This window comes from Protopterus annectens, chromosome 4.part0 (genome assembly GCF_019279795.1).
Source record: "Protopterus annectens isolate FY-2018-M chromosome 4.part0, PAN1.0, whole genome shotgun sequence".
Lineage (NCBI taxonomy): Eukaryota > Metazoa > Chordata > Ceratodontiformes > Protopteridae > Protopterus > Protopterus annectens.
The window spans coordinates 689,083,254-689,102,959 of NC_056733.1; the positions used below are offsets into that span (position 1 = coordinate 689,083,254).

Sequence of the window (19,706 nt, forward strand, 5' to 3'; positions counted from 1 at the left end):
TAACTCACACCTGCTAATGCTAACACTGTTTACATGGGAGTATGTACTTTCCTGTGGGATTTGTGGATTAACTGGCATACAACAGTAGTTCTTGCAATGTGTTGCTATGGATTTTCTATTTTCTCTTTACATTCACTCCTTGAATGCCTGATATTTGTCTTTACTGGAATGTGTTGATATGGCTTTCCTATTTTCCATTTACATTCACTCCTTGTAATGCATGATATATTTCTTTCAGCACTAAGTTCTTATATGTCTGCTGTGGCTTGGTGGTACTTCATACAGTCTGGTGAGGCCAAGCTCTGGGGTTTGACACTTACAAAGGTATTTTATTTTGCTGCTGAGCAGTACTAGGGCCTTGTCATACAGAGCGACTAAGGCACTTTTAAACAGTTGTAAGCGGGAAGCAGGAAGTCAGTGGGGACACCAGCTAGGGATGTGTAGGGAAGGTCCATAGCTGCACATTTCTTTAACTGCAATAGCTGTACATATGTTTGACATTTGGTGTGACATTTGAAACCTTCCACCCCTGAGAGAGGGGTGAGGACAACTACGTATATTGTACTAACAATTATGATCATCAGGCACATGCAGTGCTTGTGAACTGCTATACTGTCATTAGTATGTTAGATGGCTACATCCTCTGATATTTCTGTGTTGTACTCCCACATAAGGGCATGCTTGTGGAAGTAATTCTACAGCTATTCGCAGAGTGTGTAACAGCAGACAGGCTAATATGCCTGTGTGTTTCTGACACTTCCAGGCCTGAGATACTTTCAGGTATACATTTGACCAGCCTCAGGGAAAGGTACATATCAGTGGGATACACCCGTGATATATTTCAGATATTCTGCAGTTGTGACTGTGGGGTATTTTGAGCATATGTATTACATCATTTCTGACATGCAAGTAGTGTCTACTGTAACTTATTGACAGTTACCATTGTGTGGGATTCCCCACCTTTCTGCCTACTGTTAGTGCATTTCACAGGGAGTCAGTGGGGCACAGGTAACATTTGTTTGCAAATCAGGGACATCCCTGGTAAATGGGAGGTCTGGCCCCTTACCTATTCAAATATGGCAATGTTTATCCTGCTCTGCTACTGTGTGGGTTTGTAAGGTGCTACTGTAACATTATTACCTACTAGCATGGCTGTATCACACTCATGTAATGCAATTCCACAAGAATTGCCAGTAAAGATACACAGAACAAGCTTTGTGTAATGGCCTTCCTATTTTCCCTTTACATTCACTCATTGTATTTCACGATATATTTCTTTCAGCACCAAGTTCTTGTATATCTGCTGTGGCTCAGTGGTAATTCATGCAGTCTACTGTTTCCAAGGTTCGGGGTTCGAGACTGACAGGGGTATTTTATTTTGCTGATGAGCAGACTACAGGCCTCGTCATACAGAGTGACTAAGGCACTTTTAAGCAGTTGTAAGCCGGTTTGCGCAACGCTTATCTACGCTTAGCTAAGTGCACACAAGCGCACACCTGCTGACTACTGCTTAAAAGTGCTTACTCCCGCTAACACCCACGCTAATTTCTTTTAAAGAAAAGAAAATGGGGAAATAGGACAGTGGTGAAAAAGGGAGCACAAAGAGGGTAGGACATTAGGAAAACAAGCTCGGGATGTGAAGGAAGGATGTAGGGAAGGCCCATAGCTGCCCAGTTCTTTACCAGCAACAGCTGTGCATATGTTAGAAATTTAGAGTGAGATTTGACACCTTCCAACCCTGAGAGAGGGGTGAGGACAACTAAATATGTTGTACAGCTAATTGTAATTATCAGTTTACATGTCCAGGCATGTATGCAAAATGGGCAGCTATGTATGGGGCGTAATTTTTTTGTGGTAACAGAGTGCCCTTTTTTAATTTTTTTTTCAGGTGAGAGTGGAATGTGAGGTACAGGAAGTAGGTATATTTGGGGAGGTAGGTTGGGGAGGTTAACAGACAAGACAAACAAGATGCATACAGGGGCGCAAACAAGATGCATACAGGGGCGGAGTATGACACATGTGGGGGGTAAACACAATTGATGAGGACGGATGTTTGGACATCGCAAGCCCATGAGCCCACAGATGGCAACAGTGGAACTGAGATCCCCACCCATGGGCAGTTACCACTGCGCCTTCACAGCCCAGGCCGGGGCTGTGCTGGGGGCTGGATAGGACAGCCAGGCACACCCGTGAGTTGCGCCACTCTTGCCTCAAGCTGGAGTAGGGGATCAGTCACAGAACGCCTGATCTCACTACGCACCACAGACTGGACCCTATGGAGGGTGAGTGGAGGCTCTCCTCCAGCCACGCTTGCAGAGGGGGGACGAGCCCCATCCCCTGCAGCGCTTCCACCCGAAGGTGGCACAGGGCCACCGGAGGAGGTTCCGGCCTGGGCACTGGTGCCAGGTGTATTCGCCAGATGAGGTGGGAGAGGTGGGTCCACTGGAACCCACCTTCCCTGTTGTCCTATGTTTAGCACTATTATATGGCATTTTGGATTAGTAACAAACACCATTCAAAATTAGTTGTAACAGCATGCATCAGTATTCCCATTAACCAAACACACATGAATTCTGAACATTGAGCAGCAAGCATAACACATGCATATTTAGAATAACAGTGGACATTCCAACAGCATGCAGGGTTCATTGGTGGCAACAGGCCATCTTGTATGGATATGTGAACAGGGCACAAGCATCAACGTACATGCAGATATGTATAAACCAACAGGACAAATGTCCATGGGAATTAATTGTGAATACACATACCCAGTTTGGTGTGGAATGGCATCATTTGTGAGAATAGGGTAGGGTGGAGAAATATTACATTAACAACTTAAACTACCTATGCATATACTGTACATTCCTAGTAGATGCAGATATATATCCCCTACATGTATTAGTACGGTTTCCTGTATGTACCCTTAGGAATGCTGGTGATGGGGATGTTACTGCTACATTAATATACATTCCATTTTTATTCATATATGTTCATATCTGACTGTATTCAGGTAAAGCATCCTGCTACATTTGATTTATATGGGTCTAGACAACTGTGGATGTTCAGCATTTCATACAACCATACTATCTCCATAATGCAAGGGTACAGCAACATATCCAAATTGTGGGATGGACACAGTCCAGGTTCTGTACTTTATTAAAGACATTTCACTCTTTGGTTGTGGCTGTCTCATTCGTTTCATTATGTAGTGAATACAGTATACCTTTATTCCAGACTTATTACAACTTTCTTGGTAGCTTCAAACTGTCTTTCTCACACTCTCTCACTTATTTTACATTTACACTTCAGGATGGTACTTCATTCTAGGCTTTATTAACATTTAATACTGGGTTACAACAATCCTTTCCAGCTGACTCACTTATTTCATATGGCAGAATTTGCAAGGATGTATTCGACACTTGTCTATCCTTTGTTGATTGATTACAACACTCATTTTCAGGCTGAAGCAGATATCTGATATTACAATACAGGTGGAAACTCTATTTGAGACTTGTTTAATCTTTATTACTGGATTGCAATACTCTTTTCCAGGCTGCATCACTTATCTAATCTTACAATACTAGCAGAATCTTTCTTCTAGGCTTATTTGACCTTTATTACAGGGTTACAACACTGAACTCTTTTACAGGCTGTCTCACTTCTATTCTATTTTAATACCAGCAGAATAATTACTAACCTGCCTGGTGGCGCAACCTTGCCAGCCTATCAGCATAGGCTTGCCGATTCGCGGAACAAACACCTGCAGCTGTAATATAAATGAAGGAATATTGGAACATACCTATCCATACTATAGGCTAGGATAGTATTTCTTACATACTTAATTACATGGATACTTACTCAGTAGTGGGGCGTTGGGCATTTGACGGGCCTCCTGGATCCTTCGGTTCAGTTGGCCCTCCTTTTGTCGCTTCAGGTCTGCATGATGGTGACGGACCACCAGTCCTCGGAATGCCTGTGGCACTGGTGAGATCATGTGCCAACCGGTTCCACGCCTCTGCCTTGTACGCTCCCCATTGAACTTGGCCCTGCATGAGTTGGCCTTCATGATGGTGGACTAGGAACCAAACCATATATTTTGACTCCTGAATGCCCCACCTTTGTGCTCTAAAGCGATTTCCCTCTCCTGTACCTGCCATCCTGACTGCAAATGGGTACCACAATCAGTTATGGTGTGTATTCCCGCCCATGGGGCTTATATATGCCGGTTTTCCCGCACTTATCTGTGATTGGCCATTTTGGATATTTCTCTGCTTACAGCAAACCTGCTTTGTCATGGTTATATTTTCATTCATTCCTATATGTATGGTAATACTGTATTTCTAAGGACAACTGTCATGGCTTAGTGGTTCAGTACTTTGACTACGGTGCACAGTATCCTGGGTTCGATTCTTGTCATTGCTTTTTTATTTCACTACTGTCTAGACAGGCTAGGAGGTGTGTTTGTGTTAAGGCAACTTTGCTACAGCTTGCCCAACGTTGCCCGACGGTAAGCTGGTTGGCACACTGCGCAGCTTCGCGCAAACGGCTTACGCTGGGTAATGCGTTATTTAGCTATAAGCACTCGTATTAAGCTGGGTAAAGCGCTGCCCAGCTACGGGCACTCATATTAAGCTTGTTAAAGCGCTGCTCAGCTACGGGCACTCATATTAAGCTTGTTAAAGCGTTGCTAAGCCATGGGCAATTATGATCCTTTTTTTATATATTACATCGGTTTTGTTCACAAATACATGGACCATTTCATTACATTTTACTTAAATTATAGTTATATATGTCAGGGGATTGTTTCATACTTCTTTAAATAAAAATGGAGAATGATATTGTGGGTGCTCAAACCGTGACTACCTCCTCTTTGGCCAGCATCTCTATTACTACGCTATTGCTACTTGGCTTAATTTGCATATGTAGATCTTATATACTTTTCAATGTCTGCTAACTGTGGCTGAGGGAAGGGCATACCTGCACAAACTAGCGCAAATGCGGGCAAACATTTTGGAAATTATAAAAAAAAAAAAAAAAAAAAAAAAAAATGAAACTGCTATTTTTACATTTTACACATTTTCAGTAGGTTTAGTCTGTGGGGATGTGTGGTGTTGTGTTCCTTGACATTTCAGCAGACTCGCTCGTGGGTGTTTACTTTCAGGACTCTGACTCTTCTGGGGGCGTGTCCCTTTGCTGTACTCAGCAATCGGACACGCCCCCTACTTTCCTACACGGACCGTGTTAGACTAGGGTATGATTCAGCATGCCCTAATGAATATGCATGGCATGCTGACGTCATACCGTTCAACTGCAGCCTCCGAGTAAGACATATTAAGTCTTACACGGAGGTTTTGTGAATCCGGCCCAAGGTTTTAAACAATTGGCAGAAGAAAATGTGACTAGTTACAATATTATTTTAGCTGCTTAGAGCAAAATGAGTTAATAGTTCGGCAGATGCTTATTTAAAGTGGGTAGGATCTAGTTGTATAGAAGTTTGGAAACAAAAAAGGAAAGTAGGAGAGGTAGAGTATAGGAGACAGACTAGACGGGTAGGTTGTTTTAGACTGTAAGAATTAAGAGTGGTTGGAAATAGAGGAAGGGAAGAGGTAGAAGAGGCAGGGGAATAGTGTTAGAGATACATTAAGAGTGAGGTGGCGAAATATGAGAAAGGATGGTGGTTTCAGGGTGGTTGGCTACACTGGCAAGACCATTTTGTTTTTAGGTATTTCCTTGTGGCTAATTTGAAACTTTTGCTATGCTGGCAGGATTTTATTTCCAAGGGGAGTTGGTTCCAGGATATAGCTAGGTTATAGTTATAATGAAGGCAGCCTATTTTGGTTTTGGGTTTGTAGATTAATTATTAATTTGAGCTGCATAACGTCCAAACAGGGGAATATCTGGATAGGATAGTGGAGAGGCTGGGGCAGAAGGAGGGTAGAGTTGATGATTTGTAGTTGAAAACTGTACAACCCAATGTGTTCTTGGGTATATGCAATCCCTTCCCACCATCATCAGCCTTACATCTCCCTATCTAGCTCCTCTACTGTTGGGGCCACTAATCAAACAATCAAACACTAATCACTGGGGTTAGTATCAGGGCACTATCCCTCTCTGCCACAGAGACAGGCTAGCATGTCAATACAGCTGAAAAGGCTTCATTGGCTTATCCAATATCACCTTCTTCCACAAGCATTATTGGAACGTCTGGACCAAGATGATGCTTAAAGAGAACACCCCCCAACCGCTTTAACCTGAGAGTAATCAGGATAACGACCTGAAACTGCTGTTGAAATCTGCTTCTGCATCAGCACCCCCTGATGGGAGGCTACTGAAGGAACATTGTCGATTCCTTTCAGATTCTTGCTGCTGGTTTCAGTGAAACCAGGTTTAAAAGGATTCCTTTCAACTGTTGGGATGCATTGCTGGAAGAAAATTCAGTAAAATTTCACATGCACAACATTAAGGGCTTACCTTTTCACATAATGATCTTAATGATTCCATGATGTCTGGACAAACCAGCAGGAGACGTCTCAAAGGACAAGCCCATAAAATGATGACTTGATGTCCTCTACAACTCCAGAAAGGCACATCAAGGAGTGCCAGGGCATGTTTATGTCAGATACTGCACAGTATGCTACATGGATAATAAGGCTGCAAACCAACAGAAGCCTGGGCATAGAGTCTACCCTCAAAAGGTCTCCCAAGTCATTTCCTCTACAGATTATATGCCATCCAATATGTCACAAAGAGAATAGGAACTAGAGTTCCTCTTACAAGCAATTCCTGAGACAGTGAAATGCCCACTTTGATGGTCTCTGTTCAAAACAAACTTCTCATGTGAAGAAAAACTAATAATGCTTTTCTTGGGTATTGGGGCCAATGTCAATTCTGCTTTCCTGGGCACTGGGACCAAAGCACCACATTCTGAAAGGTATACACCATCAGCAGGATAACGCACAAAAGACTGCACTGATATTTATAGAATCTTCGTATCCTTCTAAATTAAAGGGCAACAATGGGATTTTGTTATTAAATGGTCAACTTATCTGTCCTTTTTCACCCCATTTACTGTCCTTGCCATGAGTAAACAATAATACAGCGGTTAAAATATTTTAAATCTACTGTCTCTCTCCACTAGAATGGTACCTTACTATACTGTGATAGTCTCACTTTCAAAAAACTTTTATCCCACACTGCTGCAGTCTCCAATTCATGGATATCAAAGACCACTGAATACAGGTAGTTTTCTGGCCAATTTCCTCCCAAAACTGACATCACCTTGACTATCCTAAAAATCCACCCATGCTGTGATGTCACAGCTCCCTAGGCCTTCCTCTACCCATACAGAAAAGTAAAGGCTAGAACAAGGAAACAGTACATGAGTCAAGTCTGCTGCTATGAGCTGTCAGTCATAGCATGTAACAGCTCAAAGTATCCTTAGCACTTTGACAGATAGGGAAGTTAGGTGTGAAGGGGATGGGATACGAGTCAAAGTAATACAACTGAGGCTTCAGAAAAGACTGCAGTTTAGCCATTCTAAAAGAAGCAAGTCGGTTCAGTGGCTTTATGTTTTAAATAGTCATTGAACAGCATAAAATGTTACTTAAATACTCACAGACTGAAAGACAGCAGTGTGTGCATGTAAAATCAATGCAGTGACAGGAGCTTTTGTGATGTAATGTTTTTTTACATACAGGCACTGCATTGTGGGATACCTAGAGGCAGACTAAACAATCAGAATTACTTCAAGATGCCAGACTCCATGTGGTCAGACTCAGAAATTACATATAAAAATATTTAAAAACCTGTAAATATTCCCAGAGTGGTGTTAAAAAACACCAAATCTTGATGAAGTAAACTTTTTTTTTTTGAGTCTGCGGGTGCAGCTCTCCTTTAAAGATATGGTAGAGAGAATCATTCCTCATCATTAGTAAATTCTGACATGTGAATGTAGCCTTCTGTGGCTCTGAATGTATGGTCAACAACAAGATTTTATTTTTTCAATTATGGAACAGTCCAGAGAGAGGAAGGCACTGCAGTCATTTTGGGTATAGTAGATTTTACTTTTGTTAAACAGGAACGCCCACTGGGCTCAAGTTTCCCTTTTTGATGACAACAAAGAAGCACCATTTGGTTAAATGACTCACCTAAAGTCTCACAGTTTTCAAGTGGAAATTGAGGGAATCAAGCTAACCCTCAGAGAAACTACCAGCAAAGAATACAACGACAGAATATTTTTTGAAAGAAGGAAATGTCAAGCAGAATAGCAGAATGATAGACAGTGCAGAAAGAGAAAAGCAAAATGTTAACTATTGCAGTCTGCATAGCTGGATAGGTTTAAGACAATTGTCTCTAACAGTGAGCAAGGAGAGCAGAGTCCTATATTTTGAGTACAAGGATGTGAAAATACCACAGATTCAGCAAATCAAATACATGATCAGGCAGGTGCTCACACATCTGGTGAGCCACCAATGACAAAAATATGAAGCAGACCTAGACTTACGGAACAGATATCAGTTAAACTAGTATCTGCCTGGCAGGAGATAGAGAAGAGGACTGCAGCATCACAAGACTGACGACAATCTTGCTTTGTCAGATGCCTTGTAGAAATAGAAGGCTATTTTATTACCTAGTGTTTCACCATATTTACCTTGGCAAAGCACCCAGTGGGTAGACACGCAACAGGTGTACTAAAAAGAGACAACATTCACTTCTGCAAGTGACAACCTTTCTGGCACCCTTTCCCCAATACACAAATGCCCCTCAGCAAGTCCTGGTTTCCACCTGATCTCCATAAAAAACAGTGACTACCTTCATTGGAAGCTCTACTTCTGGGACATGTAGAACACACAAGTATCAATGGTATCGGATACAAAGAGAGAGTTGCAGGTTTTCTGGTACAAAACAAATAAAATAATCTGGGTACTGTGCATAATGCAGAGCCCCCTTTGGTCTGTACCTAACCAGGCATAGTCAACAACTGGAACATCCACAGAGGTTCCTCACTAAGAGAATACAGGGCTTAAGTAAAATGTCCTATGCAGACCGCCTCACGGCTCTATCCCTGTATTCTGTCTCCTACAGGCTTTTTAAGGTAGAATTATGCCTGCTATACAGGGCATTGTCAGACCCCACTCTGATGGACCTCCTGCAAAACAAATAGCACCAGAATTGCCCATTCTAAAGACTTAAACATTGCCTGTGATATAAATAGGACCTGCTAGAGAGACGGGTATGTATCCCAGAAATTATCTCGTCTCTGGCTCCCCATCCATGTGAAGCAGGAGTTCCTCCCTAACCCAATTCAAGTGGGTTGGGAGGGTGGCCTAATGGTTAAGGTGTTTGCCTTACAAACACAAGCTGCAGGGTTTGAGTCTCACATGGTATAGCTAGCTAGGCTTAAAATGGCTCGCAAGGGCAGCTAGCCTAGTACTACTCTATGAACCTATAAGTGCAACTTGGACAATTGGATAACAAACAGGAAATTCATCCCTGGTTTGGTACCTAATGGACACAGGCAACCTTAAATGGTTCATCTCCCAAGCCACTGCTTACACTTAACAAGGGTACGAGAACTTGTCAGAGATTTGGGATGCATGGATAGGCTTAAAAAGGCCCTTGAGGTCATTAGCTAGTAAATGCCCATGAGTCTAAACAAAAGAGGTCAGAGACACAAAAGGGCAGAGTTAGGAAATTTCAATTTTATAATGACTTTTTAACACAGAGTTCAAGACAAAGATTATGCTACAAATAACAGCAGCTTTTGGAGTTAGTAAAAAACATGAATACAGCCTTAGAGTTCCAAAGACTTGCGACAATACGAACGCAAGTGGTAGGGGCACCTTTTAAGCCATTTTATGCAGACATGACAATAGTGGTACTCTATACAGCAGTACAGTTTAATAAACCGGTATGCTCGACATAGAAACGGCACAACACACACATTACAGCCTGCTATCATAAGGCAAATATCCATTTTTACCAGAACTTCAGATGTTGGAAAAAGTCTGGGTTTTGAGACATATAGGCTGAAAGGAAAAGGGTATAATGGATAGCTTGGCTGGGAAGAAGTGTGTGTCTGAGCAGGTCACTTAAACCAGTTCATGCACTTTCTGCCAAGGGAGTTTACCTAGCCAATCTAGAATGTAAAGACCAGACAGAAAGCCAGATGGGGACACAAATATTTCAGACATGGGCAATAATGTCCTTCTATAGCAAAACAGATAATACCCATAATAAGTGTCAAGGTTGTTCTTAAAACCAGTGCTTGCTTTAATGTCTAATTCATGTCTACTTCATGCATCATTTACTCTCAAGCAATTAAGACACCTCTCATTCATATAAAATCTTTGACACAGGTTGTTTGAGGATTCTCTACTCCGTTTTGATAAAATTAAACATTTCCATACGTAGTACTCTCTAAATGCCCCATACACCTCAATAAAGTTTCTTAAATAAACATGTACAAGTTCAAGTATTTTAGTCTTTCATAATAACAAATTTTCATATCCATGGATACGCTTGGTATATTTCCACTGTACTCTTTCCAATTTTCTCATGCTTGTTTTCTTACAATGTTTCCATACTGTTATTTCATACTCAAATGCAGGTCTAATGTACATTATTTCATCATTTCTGATTTACTACACTTATAAGTATAGGCTGTACACAAAGATTTATAAACTATAATTAACCAAGTGGTTTATATTAGGAAAAACTCAAAGCTGGATCGACCCATATGCCAAAGTCCTCAAATGAATGCACAGTTTAAGTTAGTGTGCAGTATTAAATATTCATTCTTCAGTCTCTCTCCTACTCTTATACCCTTAGTTTTTATGTTATTTATCAGCAGGTTATTCTCCTGTGCCCAAGTGGTCAATTTAGTGAAGTTCTTTTGCAGACATGCCACATATGTAATGGATGTAATCTGCATACAGACTGTAAAGCACCTCAGATGAAATAGGTAGATCTGAAAAATACAACCTAAACAAGTATGGGCATAGGGCAGAGCCCTGTAAGGCACTCCGACTGTAACAAAGAATTTAACTTGTCTGATTGTATATTTGCCATGTCCTATTTGTAAGCCATGCTGTATCAACCTTATCAAATACTAAAGTTAACTCTATATAAATTATATCACAGCACAATTTTCCCTTTATAGCTATTATACTGTTATAAAACATTGCGTTACAGCTTTATTTTCAAAATATCCATCCATCCACAACCCATTTGCTGATGATGTATGCTGTCAAGTCCCAATCTTTCCAATTTGTATAATTTATCAAAAATAACCTTTTCCACTAATTTTTCCACAACATGAAAAGTAAACAGAGATCTGTATGATTATGTTTGTCCAATTGCCCTTAAAATTTAGGTTCAACAAGTGCAGGTCTCCAGTCTTGAGGAATCTCCAATTATTTAAATGACCTAGTGAATAACAGATATAATGGTATTTTAAGTTCATGCAGAATTGTTCTCAGGTCACTAGTACTACTTATTCCATCTCATTCTTGTGCTTTGCTTGGGTCCAGTTTGCATAGTTCTTTTTCAATGTAATCCGATTTATTTTCAGTATCTGAAGCTACCTGGATGTTACCAGGATAATTTATTGCTCCCCTTTGTGAAGCCAAACTGCTTTACATCAAATTTTGTAAATATATTTAAAATTTGTTGCGTTTAAGAATAAATGTTAGAATCGACAAGTAGTCAATCAATTTGGCTTTATACCTACCATTTCCTATATATATCTATAAAAGGGTTTCATATTATGCTCAATATCTTTATATAAATTTTCAATTTTTTCGTGAACTTTTCTCGCACTATGTTGGTCAGTCCAGCTTATTTTCATATTCAAAGTTATAGTTCGATCTCTTTACCATTTCTTATATTTTCTGTCTCGCATCTTAATTATTTATCGTGTTCTTATGGAAATTTATCCTCCTGACCTTGGATGCCTGGATCCTGATAAATAGTTTTTTATTTATTTATTTATTTATTTGCATTCAGTTTCTTTTTCAAAGCTTGTTGCCGCATTCCTTTTACATTGGAGCGATGCACTCAGTGGAATCAATTAGTTTTAAATAGTAACAGTTTTGCTTCCATATAATGGCTATTCATCTTCTGCGCACTGGTTTAGATTGCATGGGCATCCTGAGACAGTGTAGCAATTGCCTCATGTACACAGACAACCCTGTTCTACCACCTAGGAACACAATATGTGAGATGCAATTACAGTAAGAACCTAGAATCCTTGCTGTCTCAATCAGAAGCCAGTACATCTGGCACTGAGAAGGCTGTCTGCACAAACACCACACCTCTAACACCACCCACACCTGTACAGTACATTCCTACATATGTGAAGGTTCTCAATAAAAACATACCTAAACAAGAGAGAGACTTCCAAGGCAAAAGCCACAAGCACATCGCAACCCACCACACCAAGCATCACACATAGTAAACATGTCTGTGTCTCAAAGACTCTAAGGCCCAGCCACAAACCCAACATACTAGTCATAGGAGACTATCGCGAGAAACACAGATGTGCCCCTCACCAGGCTAGACAAGGGGAAAGTCAATGTAAGTTGACTGTCAGGTGCTAGAATCCACCACATCACTCACACACTCAAGCCTCTCAACAACAGGTACTGTTATGACTCTGTCATAGTCCATGTTGGTGTGAATGACTGAGACGTACCTGCCATACCTCTTAATCTCTTAGAGCAAGAAATCTGGACAAAGTCATAAATAAAAGTGGGACAAAGGCCCAAAAATTGGGACAATTTTTAAATCTTGATCTTACAAAGTTAGACAGTTGATAGAATAACATGTTTTGCATTAGAATTAATTTTCTGAATGGTATGATGTCTGAAACTCAAATGATTGTCATTATTTGCTAACCTCAGTCTTTAATGATCTGCCACAAATTTGCCATAAAACCACAATTTTACGAAAAACACACCAAACATATGAGGCAAAAATCTGTACATTCTGCAAAAATCTGTACAGTTGAGAGGTATGCGCACCTCTCTGGACTATATGAAGAGAAACAGGATTGAGCTCACTGAATGCATGTCACAGGCAGGTATGTCCATAGCCTTAAGCAGCATTCTACTGTCACCCAGAATGATGCCGCAAGTCCAAGTACCTGACAGACCATGATGCTTTGCCAGAGATGGCCTTCATCTATCTCCCCTAGGATTCAGGCTGCTGGCAAAGGCTCTTGCCTCCCCCATAGTGCCTTTTTTAGGCAAAGTTATGAGGACTAAATTACCAACGTGAAAAATTCTAAATGATATTTAAAGGTTATGCTGCTAAACACTAGGAGTCTTAGCATGAAACTGCACTCATTGCAAGCATTCCTCACCCTGGAAGATGCTGTCATTTGTGCAGTCACTGAAACCTGGTTCAAAGCTGCAGAGTGCACCCCAGCCTTACCAAGTTACTTGTCCTACCACACTTTCAGATCCCAAACAAAGAGTTACAAAGCCAAAGGAGGAGGAGTTCCAATATTTATCAAAAACATGCAGGCCTCCAGGCTGGTCAAACAGTATGACGCATAGGAGACACTCCAGGTGCAACTATTGACAAAACACCTATTCAAATAAGAGCTAGCAACAGACCTCCAACCATGACTCAGGAGGCCTACTCGACCTATCTGGACTTAGTTGAATCCATCAGGATTCAACCCTCTACCCTGATCCTGGGAGACTAACTACCCAACCACAAAGTGGAAGACCTATTCTAGCACAAACACAAAAGCCCAGAGATTCCTCTACTTCATCAATGCCAATGCATTGGATCAGCTGGTCGACACCCCCACAAGAGGTAAAAATATCCTGGACCCGGTACTAACCAACATGAGTAGCCACTGTAGCACCCCTACAGTATCATCCTCCTTGGTAAGATCCGACTATAAAGCAATCACTTTCAAAGTCACCATCTCCCCAACCCCCTCCCCCTTGCCAGTGCCGAACAAAAAACCTTTTCCAAAGCTGACTACAACCTCCCGAGAGCAGGTATAAGCAGCTTCATTGCCACCATCCCTTCAGTTGGAACTAACACTAATGTCCAAGCCTACATCAAAAAACTATACGAGCACCTATATAGCGGCATGGACTCAGCAATACTTGACAGGACCAAATCATCTTTCTCAAGGAAGAGTAAACATGTCTGGTGGACAGCAGCAATAAACAGACTCCATAATAAAAGGAAAAAATTGCTGTCCAGGACTAAGAAGAAGCAGGTGCCAAGTTGGAAGCAATCTCTCCTTTGTCTGAACAAGCAAATAAGGTCACTGGTGAAATCTTCTAAGGTTAGCTTAGAGTCCAAATTGGCCACATCCAAGGACAATCACAAGGCCTTCTTCGCATATGTCCACAATCTCAAAAGGTAATACCCACATCTGCTCTGAAGAGCAAGAATACCACATACACAAATGCCATAGACATAGCCAACCTGCTGACAAACAAGTTCAGTGAAAACTTCACCCCCCCATCTCCCCAATCAGTAAACCAGGACATCCCCAGCACCTGCCCCCCTCCCCTCATCACCAGGGAGCAGGTTATTAATGCCCTCTCAAAAGGCAAAAAATACAGCCTCCATGAGACTCGACATCCCCGGCTGTGTCCTACATGAACTCGGGCAAGAGCTTTCAGCACCACTAGGCACCCTATTCAACCAAAGACTGTGCAGCGACAAGGACAGCCAATGTCATCCCTATGCACAAAGAAGAAGCATCCACTGACCCAGACATTTATAGGCCCATCAGCCAAACTAGCCTGATCTGCAAAGCCATGGAACCCATTATCATGGACCTTATAAACAAGGACATTGGCAACCACCAAATGTTTGATCCCACACAGTTTGGTTTTGTCAAAAGAAGATCATGCCTGTTAAACTTTGTCACCTTCTTCGAAACCATCACCAAAGCCATGGATAAAGGCAAGACAGTGCACACCACCTACCTTGATCTATCTAAAGCCACTCATGCATAATAGATAAACCCCCCCAGCTAGGCATCAACCCATATATGTTACCAGATGGGTAGCTAATGGGCTCACTGATAGAACCCACTCAGTCAAAATAGGGGAAGCCACCTCTAGTAGTAGACCTGTTACAAGCGGCATACCCAAAGGATCAGTACTGGGGCCTCTACTGTTTGGGATATACTTTTCTGAGGCGCAAGCCAAAACCACTGGTCTGTGGTTGACCAAGTTTGCAGATGACTGCAAGCTGGGCACTGCCACAAATTCCTCTAGTGATGTGAACATCCTCCAAGAGGGCCTTAACCAAACTAATAACTGGTGCCAGAAGCATGGCCTCAAACTGAATGCCAAGAAATGCATCATTATCCCCTTTGGGGAAAATGGTGTCCCCATTAATTATCACATTAATAATAATGTACTAAGCATGCAATCAGTCGTGAGGGACTTGGGCACCCAGGTTAATGATAACCTTACTTTTGACCACCATGTTGCCTCTGTTGTACAAAAGGCTTTCTACATGACCCATCTCATAAGTAAAGGTATTTCATCCAGGAACAAGGAGGTCTTAACATCCCTGTACTCCTCCTTAACAGACCCATTATTGAGTACAATACCCCCTTCAGGATGTACTTTGCCAAGCACATGCAGCAGTTGGAGAAACCAGAGAGGTTCCTGACCAGAAAAATCCAGGGTCTCAAACACCTATCCTATACAGATAGGCTAAAAGCCCTGTCGCTCTGCTTAGTCTTGTACAGACTGCTCAGAGGTAACGCGTGTCTGGCATACAAGGCCATCTCAGACTCAGCCTTGATGGAGTTGCTGCATACCTGCAAGTCAAACTCACTCATGCAACCCGAGCGCAAGGTCTCAACCTGGTCTGTAACATTAATAGAACTTGTTGTCAGGATAGATTTGGGTCCCAGTGACTCCCCCATCTGTGGAACAGACTTCCTCTCCATGTCAAGCAGAGTACCTCACTAGCGCTCTTTAAGAGGAACCTTGACAAATGGATGGGAAATAGAAAATATACTCCTGGGAGTCCACCTGTGTCCCTGCTGGACAGGGAAAACAGGAGCTGCCTTTGTGGGAACTGTGACGACAATGCCCTGGCCCAGCAATCAAGGACCCTCAATCCTCACCACTAATACCAGGGAGGTCATCTCATAGAAGAGGAAAGGATAACAAATACACACAGTAAAGTACAATTTCTCTTAAGTGCACACAGAGATCAGTCAGTCTGGGGCTGGTTGCTCCCTTGCTCTCCAGGTCCCCAATAAGATCCCCACTGGCACAGCTATAGGATCCAGATCTCAGCCTAGCTAGCAAGCTAACCTCCAGTACCCTCTCTGTCCAACCAGTGCTTCATGTCCCTGCCCAGGTAGCGGACACACACCCACACTTTGAGAAAAGTATTTATACAACTTCATAGACATTCCTGGGAAAGGTCTGACGTCAAAGAAAAACACACTAACTTTCTAATCTTTAGCTATTCTTAAGAGAAAGCACAGTGCTATAATCCTACTTACATACATAGAGAGCATAAGCAGTGCTGGGGTTGATGGTCCAAGACAAAATGCTTTTTGTCTCTCACTGAACAATAGTTTTTAAAAAGACTAAAACAGCTCTGCTAAGGCCCTCAAACTACATCATTTTGAAACTTGGTCTGGAGTTCCCAGGCCACAAACTGCATTATTTAGCAATCTAACATCTGCTCAGGAAACTACAACAATAAAAGACATTTCACATGTATACTCTAACAATTATTCTTTAAGTTAAGACAATAGAAAGAATGTGTTCAGCCAGCCGCTTTGACACCACTTTTTAGATAATTGTAACTTCAAAGAACATTTGAAATGCTTGGCTTGATTTTCCTTACAGCAGATGGCAATGTTGCAACAATCTTGAAGTTCACATTTTATAGTGTTTTATTTCATTTAAGAACACAAGCCTGTATTTTACATTTATTTATACAAATGATAGAATTATGTATCAAATTCTATTTGACTAGGCTGGCAGCCTTCTTTCCCCAGTCTTCACAGGAACATGGGTGAAATTCTTGACTAGGCTTATAACGGCCTCCGGGCCAATAGCCTAGTATCGTCCAGTGAACCTATAAATTTAACTCCCCAGCCAATTTTATTTTTCCCTTCAAGTGTTTCATTCAAGAAATGTTAGAATTCCTCCAGGTCATAAGCACTTGGCTTTTGTGGTCCATACACTCCAAAAATTGTTATATGTTCCAGGGATGTCTTTGTTGTCACAGTTACACAATCTACAGTATTGGTGTTATCACTGAACATGTAATAATTACAGGTCTCATGGTTTTATCACTGAACATGTAATAATTACAGGTCTCATAATCTTTAATCTCTGTCATAACACGTTCCATCTGATTTTTTGTTAGAATATCTGTTACTGTAAAAACATTTAAGCCCTGGGAGAACTGGTTTCCAGTCATTATTCTTTAACCACGTTTCATAAACAATAACATCAATCCTTTGTGAATGTAGCAAATTCCATTACAAAAAAAAAATAAAATTATATATTAATGTTCCTAGTGTTAACAACCAGAGATGCATCAAATGTTGCTATCTGTGAACTGTTAAATTTCTGACCAGGCAAAAATCCTAACTTGTGTCAAGTCAAATATTGCAATATAAACTGAGAAATCCGAAAGCTTATAGTGTAGCTAGGTGAGGCCATTTTAGAGGGAGTGCTTTAAACACACATGCAGAACTTGAGAAAATGATGAACCAAGCTATTTACAGGTAGAGGAATGTGGGCTACATTTGTAAACAAGCCTGGCTACTTTTTTTTAGCAACAACTACCATGCCAATTATGTCACAACTAAAAAAAAAAGTCTGAGGTAAAATACATACCATGACAGTCCACATCCTATACAACAAGCAAAATTAGTCATCTAGTAAACGACTGAAAATGAAGACATAATAACAGAACAGAGGGTGGTGATCAGTACAGACATTTTTCAAGTAAAGTTTGCTGAGAAGGTGCATTATTAGATTTAAGAATAAACAGGAAGAAAAAAAAATGTACCCAATAATTTCTATACACTAAAGTTTTAACAGAAAAATTAATAATAGGTTATGTGTGATAGCAGAAAAAAAGGAAAACATATTCAAAACTTAAATTGGGTTTCAATGGAATAACAGAACTTAAATTGGGTTTCAATGGAATAACAGAACTTAAATTGGGTTTCAATGGAATAACAGAAAATAGTTTTGGAAATGGAGTATTATCAGTAGATTTAATACAAATAAAAATGTAGTATAACAGGCTCCACTCCAAATGCTTAACAGGTGGAAGACTGACTAAAGTGTATAGTAACAAAAGGCACTACACTTGTTTGGGGGGGGGGGGTATGATTTACTCTACTGCTTGCCTTCTTCCATTCGGTCAGTCTCTGTTCTACAATAAACCTCTTTCTTTTTCATTCTTCCTTTCCCTTCTCAATTTCTCACAGCAGCCTCTTTCCACACATACACACACCTCAATCCTTCTCATAACGCTCATACACAAATGTACACGGCCCCACACTAACATCTTATTATTCTAGCAATTTGTTTGTTAGGTCGTCAACTCACTAGTCTGGATGAAAGATCTCGGGCAGTCTCCTCACCCAAATATCTGACAAAGTCTTTGGCAAATGGAAAAATGTGCAAGCCATGTTCTAAACAGAGAATGGAAGGACAAACCACAATAGAATCAAATGCATAAATGGTTAACAGCTAACATAAGCAAGAAGGAATTGGAGCCTTAACATATTACTGACGCAGTGCTTATTTGCTTTACTCTCTTAAAAAGCAAAATTTAAAAAATACTTATATCATAATGTGCTGCAACTGACACACGTGAAAACAAGTAAATAAATGCTACATGGCATCACAATCACACAAAACATAAGTACAGAGTAAACTATTTTTACAACTGTTTTGAACAATACAACTATATTCAGTTTACTACTATGTACACTTTATGTCTATGTGTGTGTATATATATATATATATATATATATATATATATATGCATATATAAACACACACACACTTTTTATCTAAACATCAATACCAAAAGAACTTCGGGTGTTGGATAACATTTAATGAACATGAAATCATGCAAAAAAAAAAAAAACTCACCTGCAGAAGAGGCAATATGAGTTTATTTAAGCGTCTTCGTTCTACCAGTGTTATCTGAGCTGACGTTATCTCATCCAACAACACAAGTAGTGCAATCTTATAAGGTGTCACGAAGTTTTTAATACTAAAAACATTTGCTTGTACAACCCCATTTGTCATCATGGGATTAAAATACAAGCTTTCATGAACATTAGCCATGGTCTAGAACAGACAGAATACAAAACCAGACAGTTGTTTCTATTAAAAAACTATAACACAGAGGATAAGAAATTCATGTTTTAAATCGTAAACTAACTTAAATCCATATTATAACAATATAAAAGGAAAAGACGTTACAATTAGAACACAAGAAATAATACTTTCCCTACTGAAGTGTTAAATTGCAAAACTACCGCCTCCAAAATTCTCAGCCTACCCAAGGTTCATTGCAGGAAAAATAACCGGTCGCAGAATATGCGATGTGAATCGATTAAATCGACTATTCAAACTCTGTCATGAAAACATAGATCTTTGCGTATGGCGGACTTCGTTTGCTATTTACTTTTTCTTTGCTGCTGTAGTTTCACG

General features: G+C 40.6%; 1 protein-coding gene across 1 annotated transcript in view; it reads right to left on the bottom strand.

Annotated features, from left to right (window-relative positions):
* The window catches only part of ANAPC5 (anaphase promoting complex subunit 5), a 1,323,163-nt gene extending 1,303,680 nt beyond the window's left edge, over positions 1–19,483 (bottom strand). Inside the window, exon 1 of the mRNA XM_044069767.1 lies at positions 19,140–19,483. Coding sequence (XP_043925702.1) covers positions 19,140–19,337 — 198 coding nt within the window. The 5' untranslated portion in view covers positions 19,338–19,483. The remainder of the gene's footprint in view (positions 1–19,139) is intronic.
* Between the last annotated feature and the right edge of the window lie 223 nt (positions 19,484–19,706).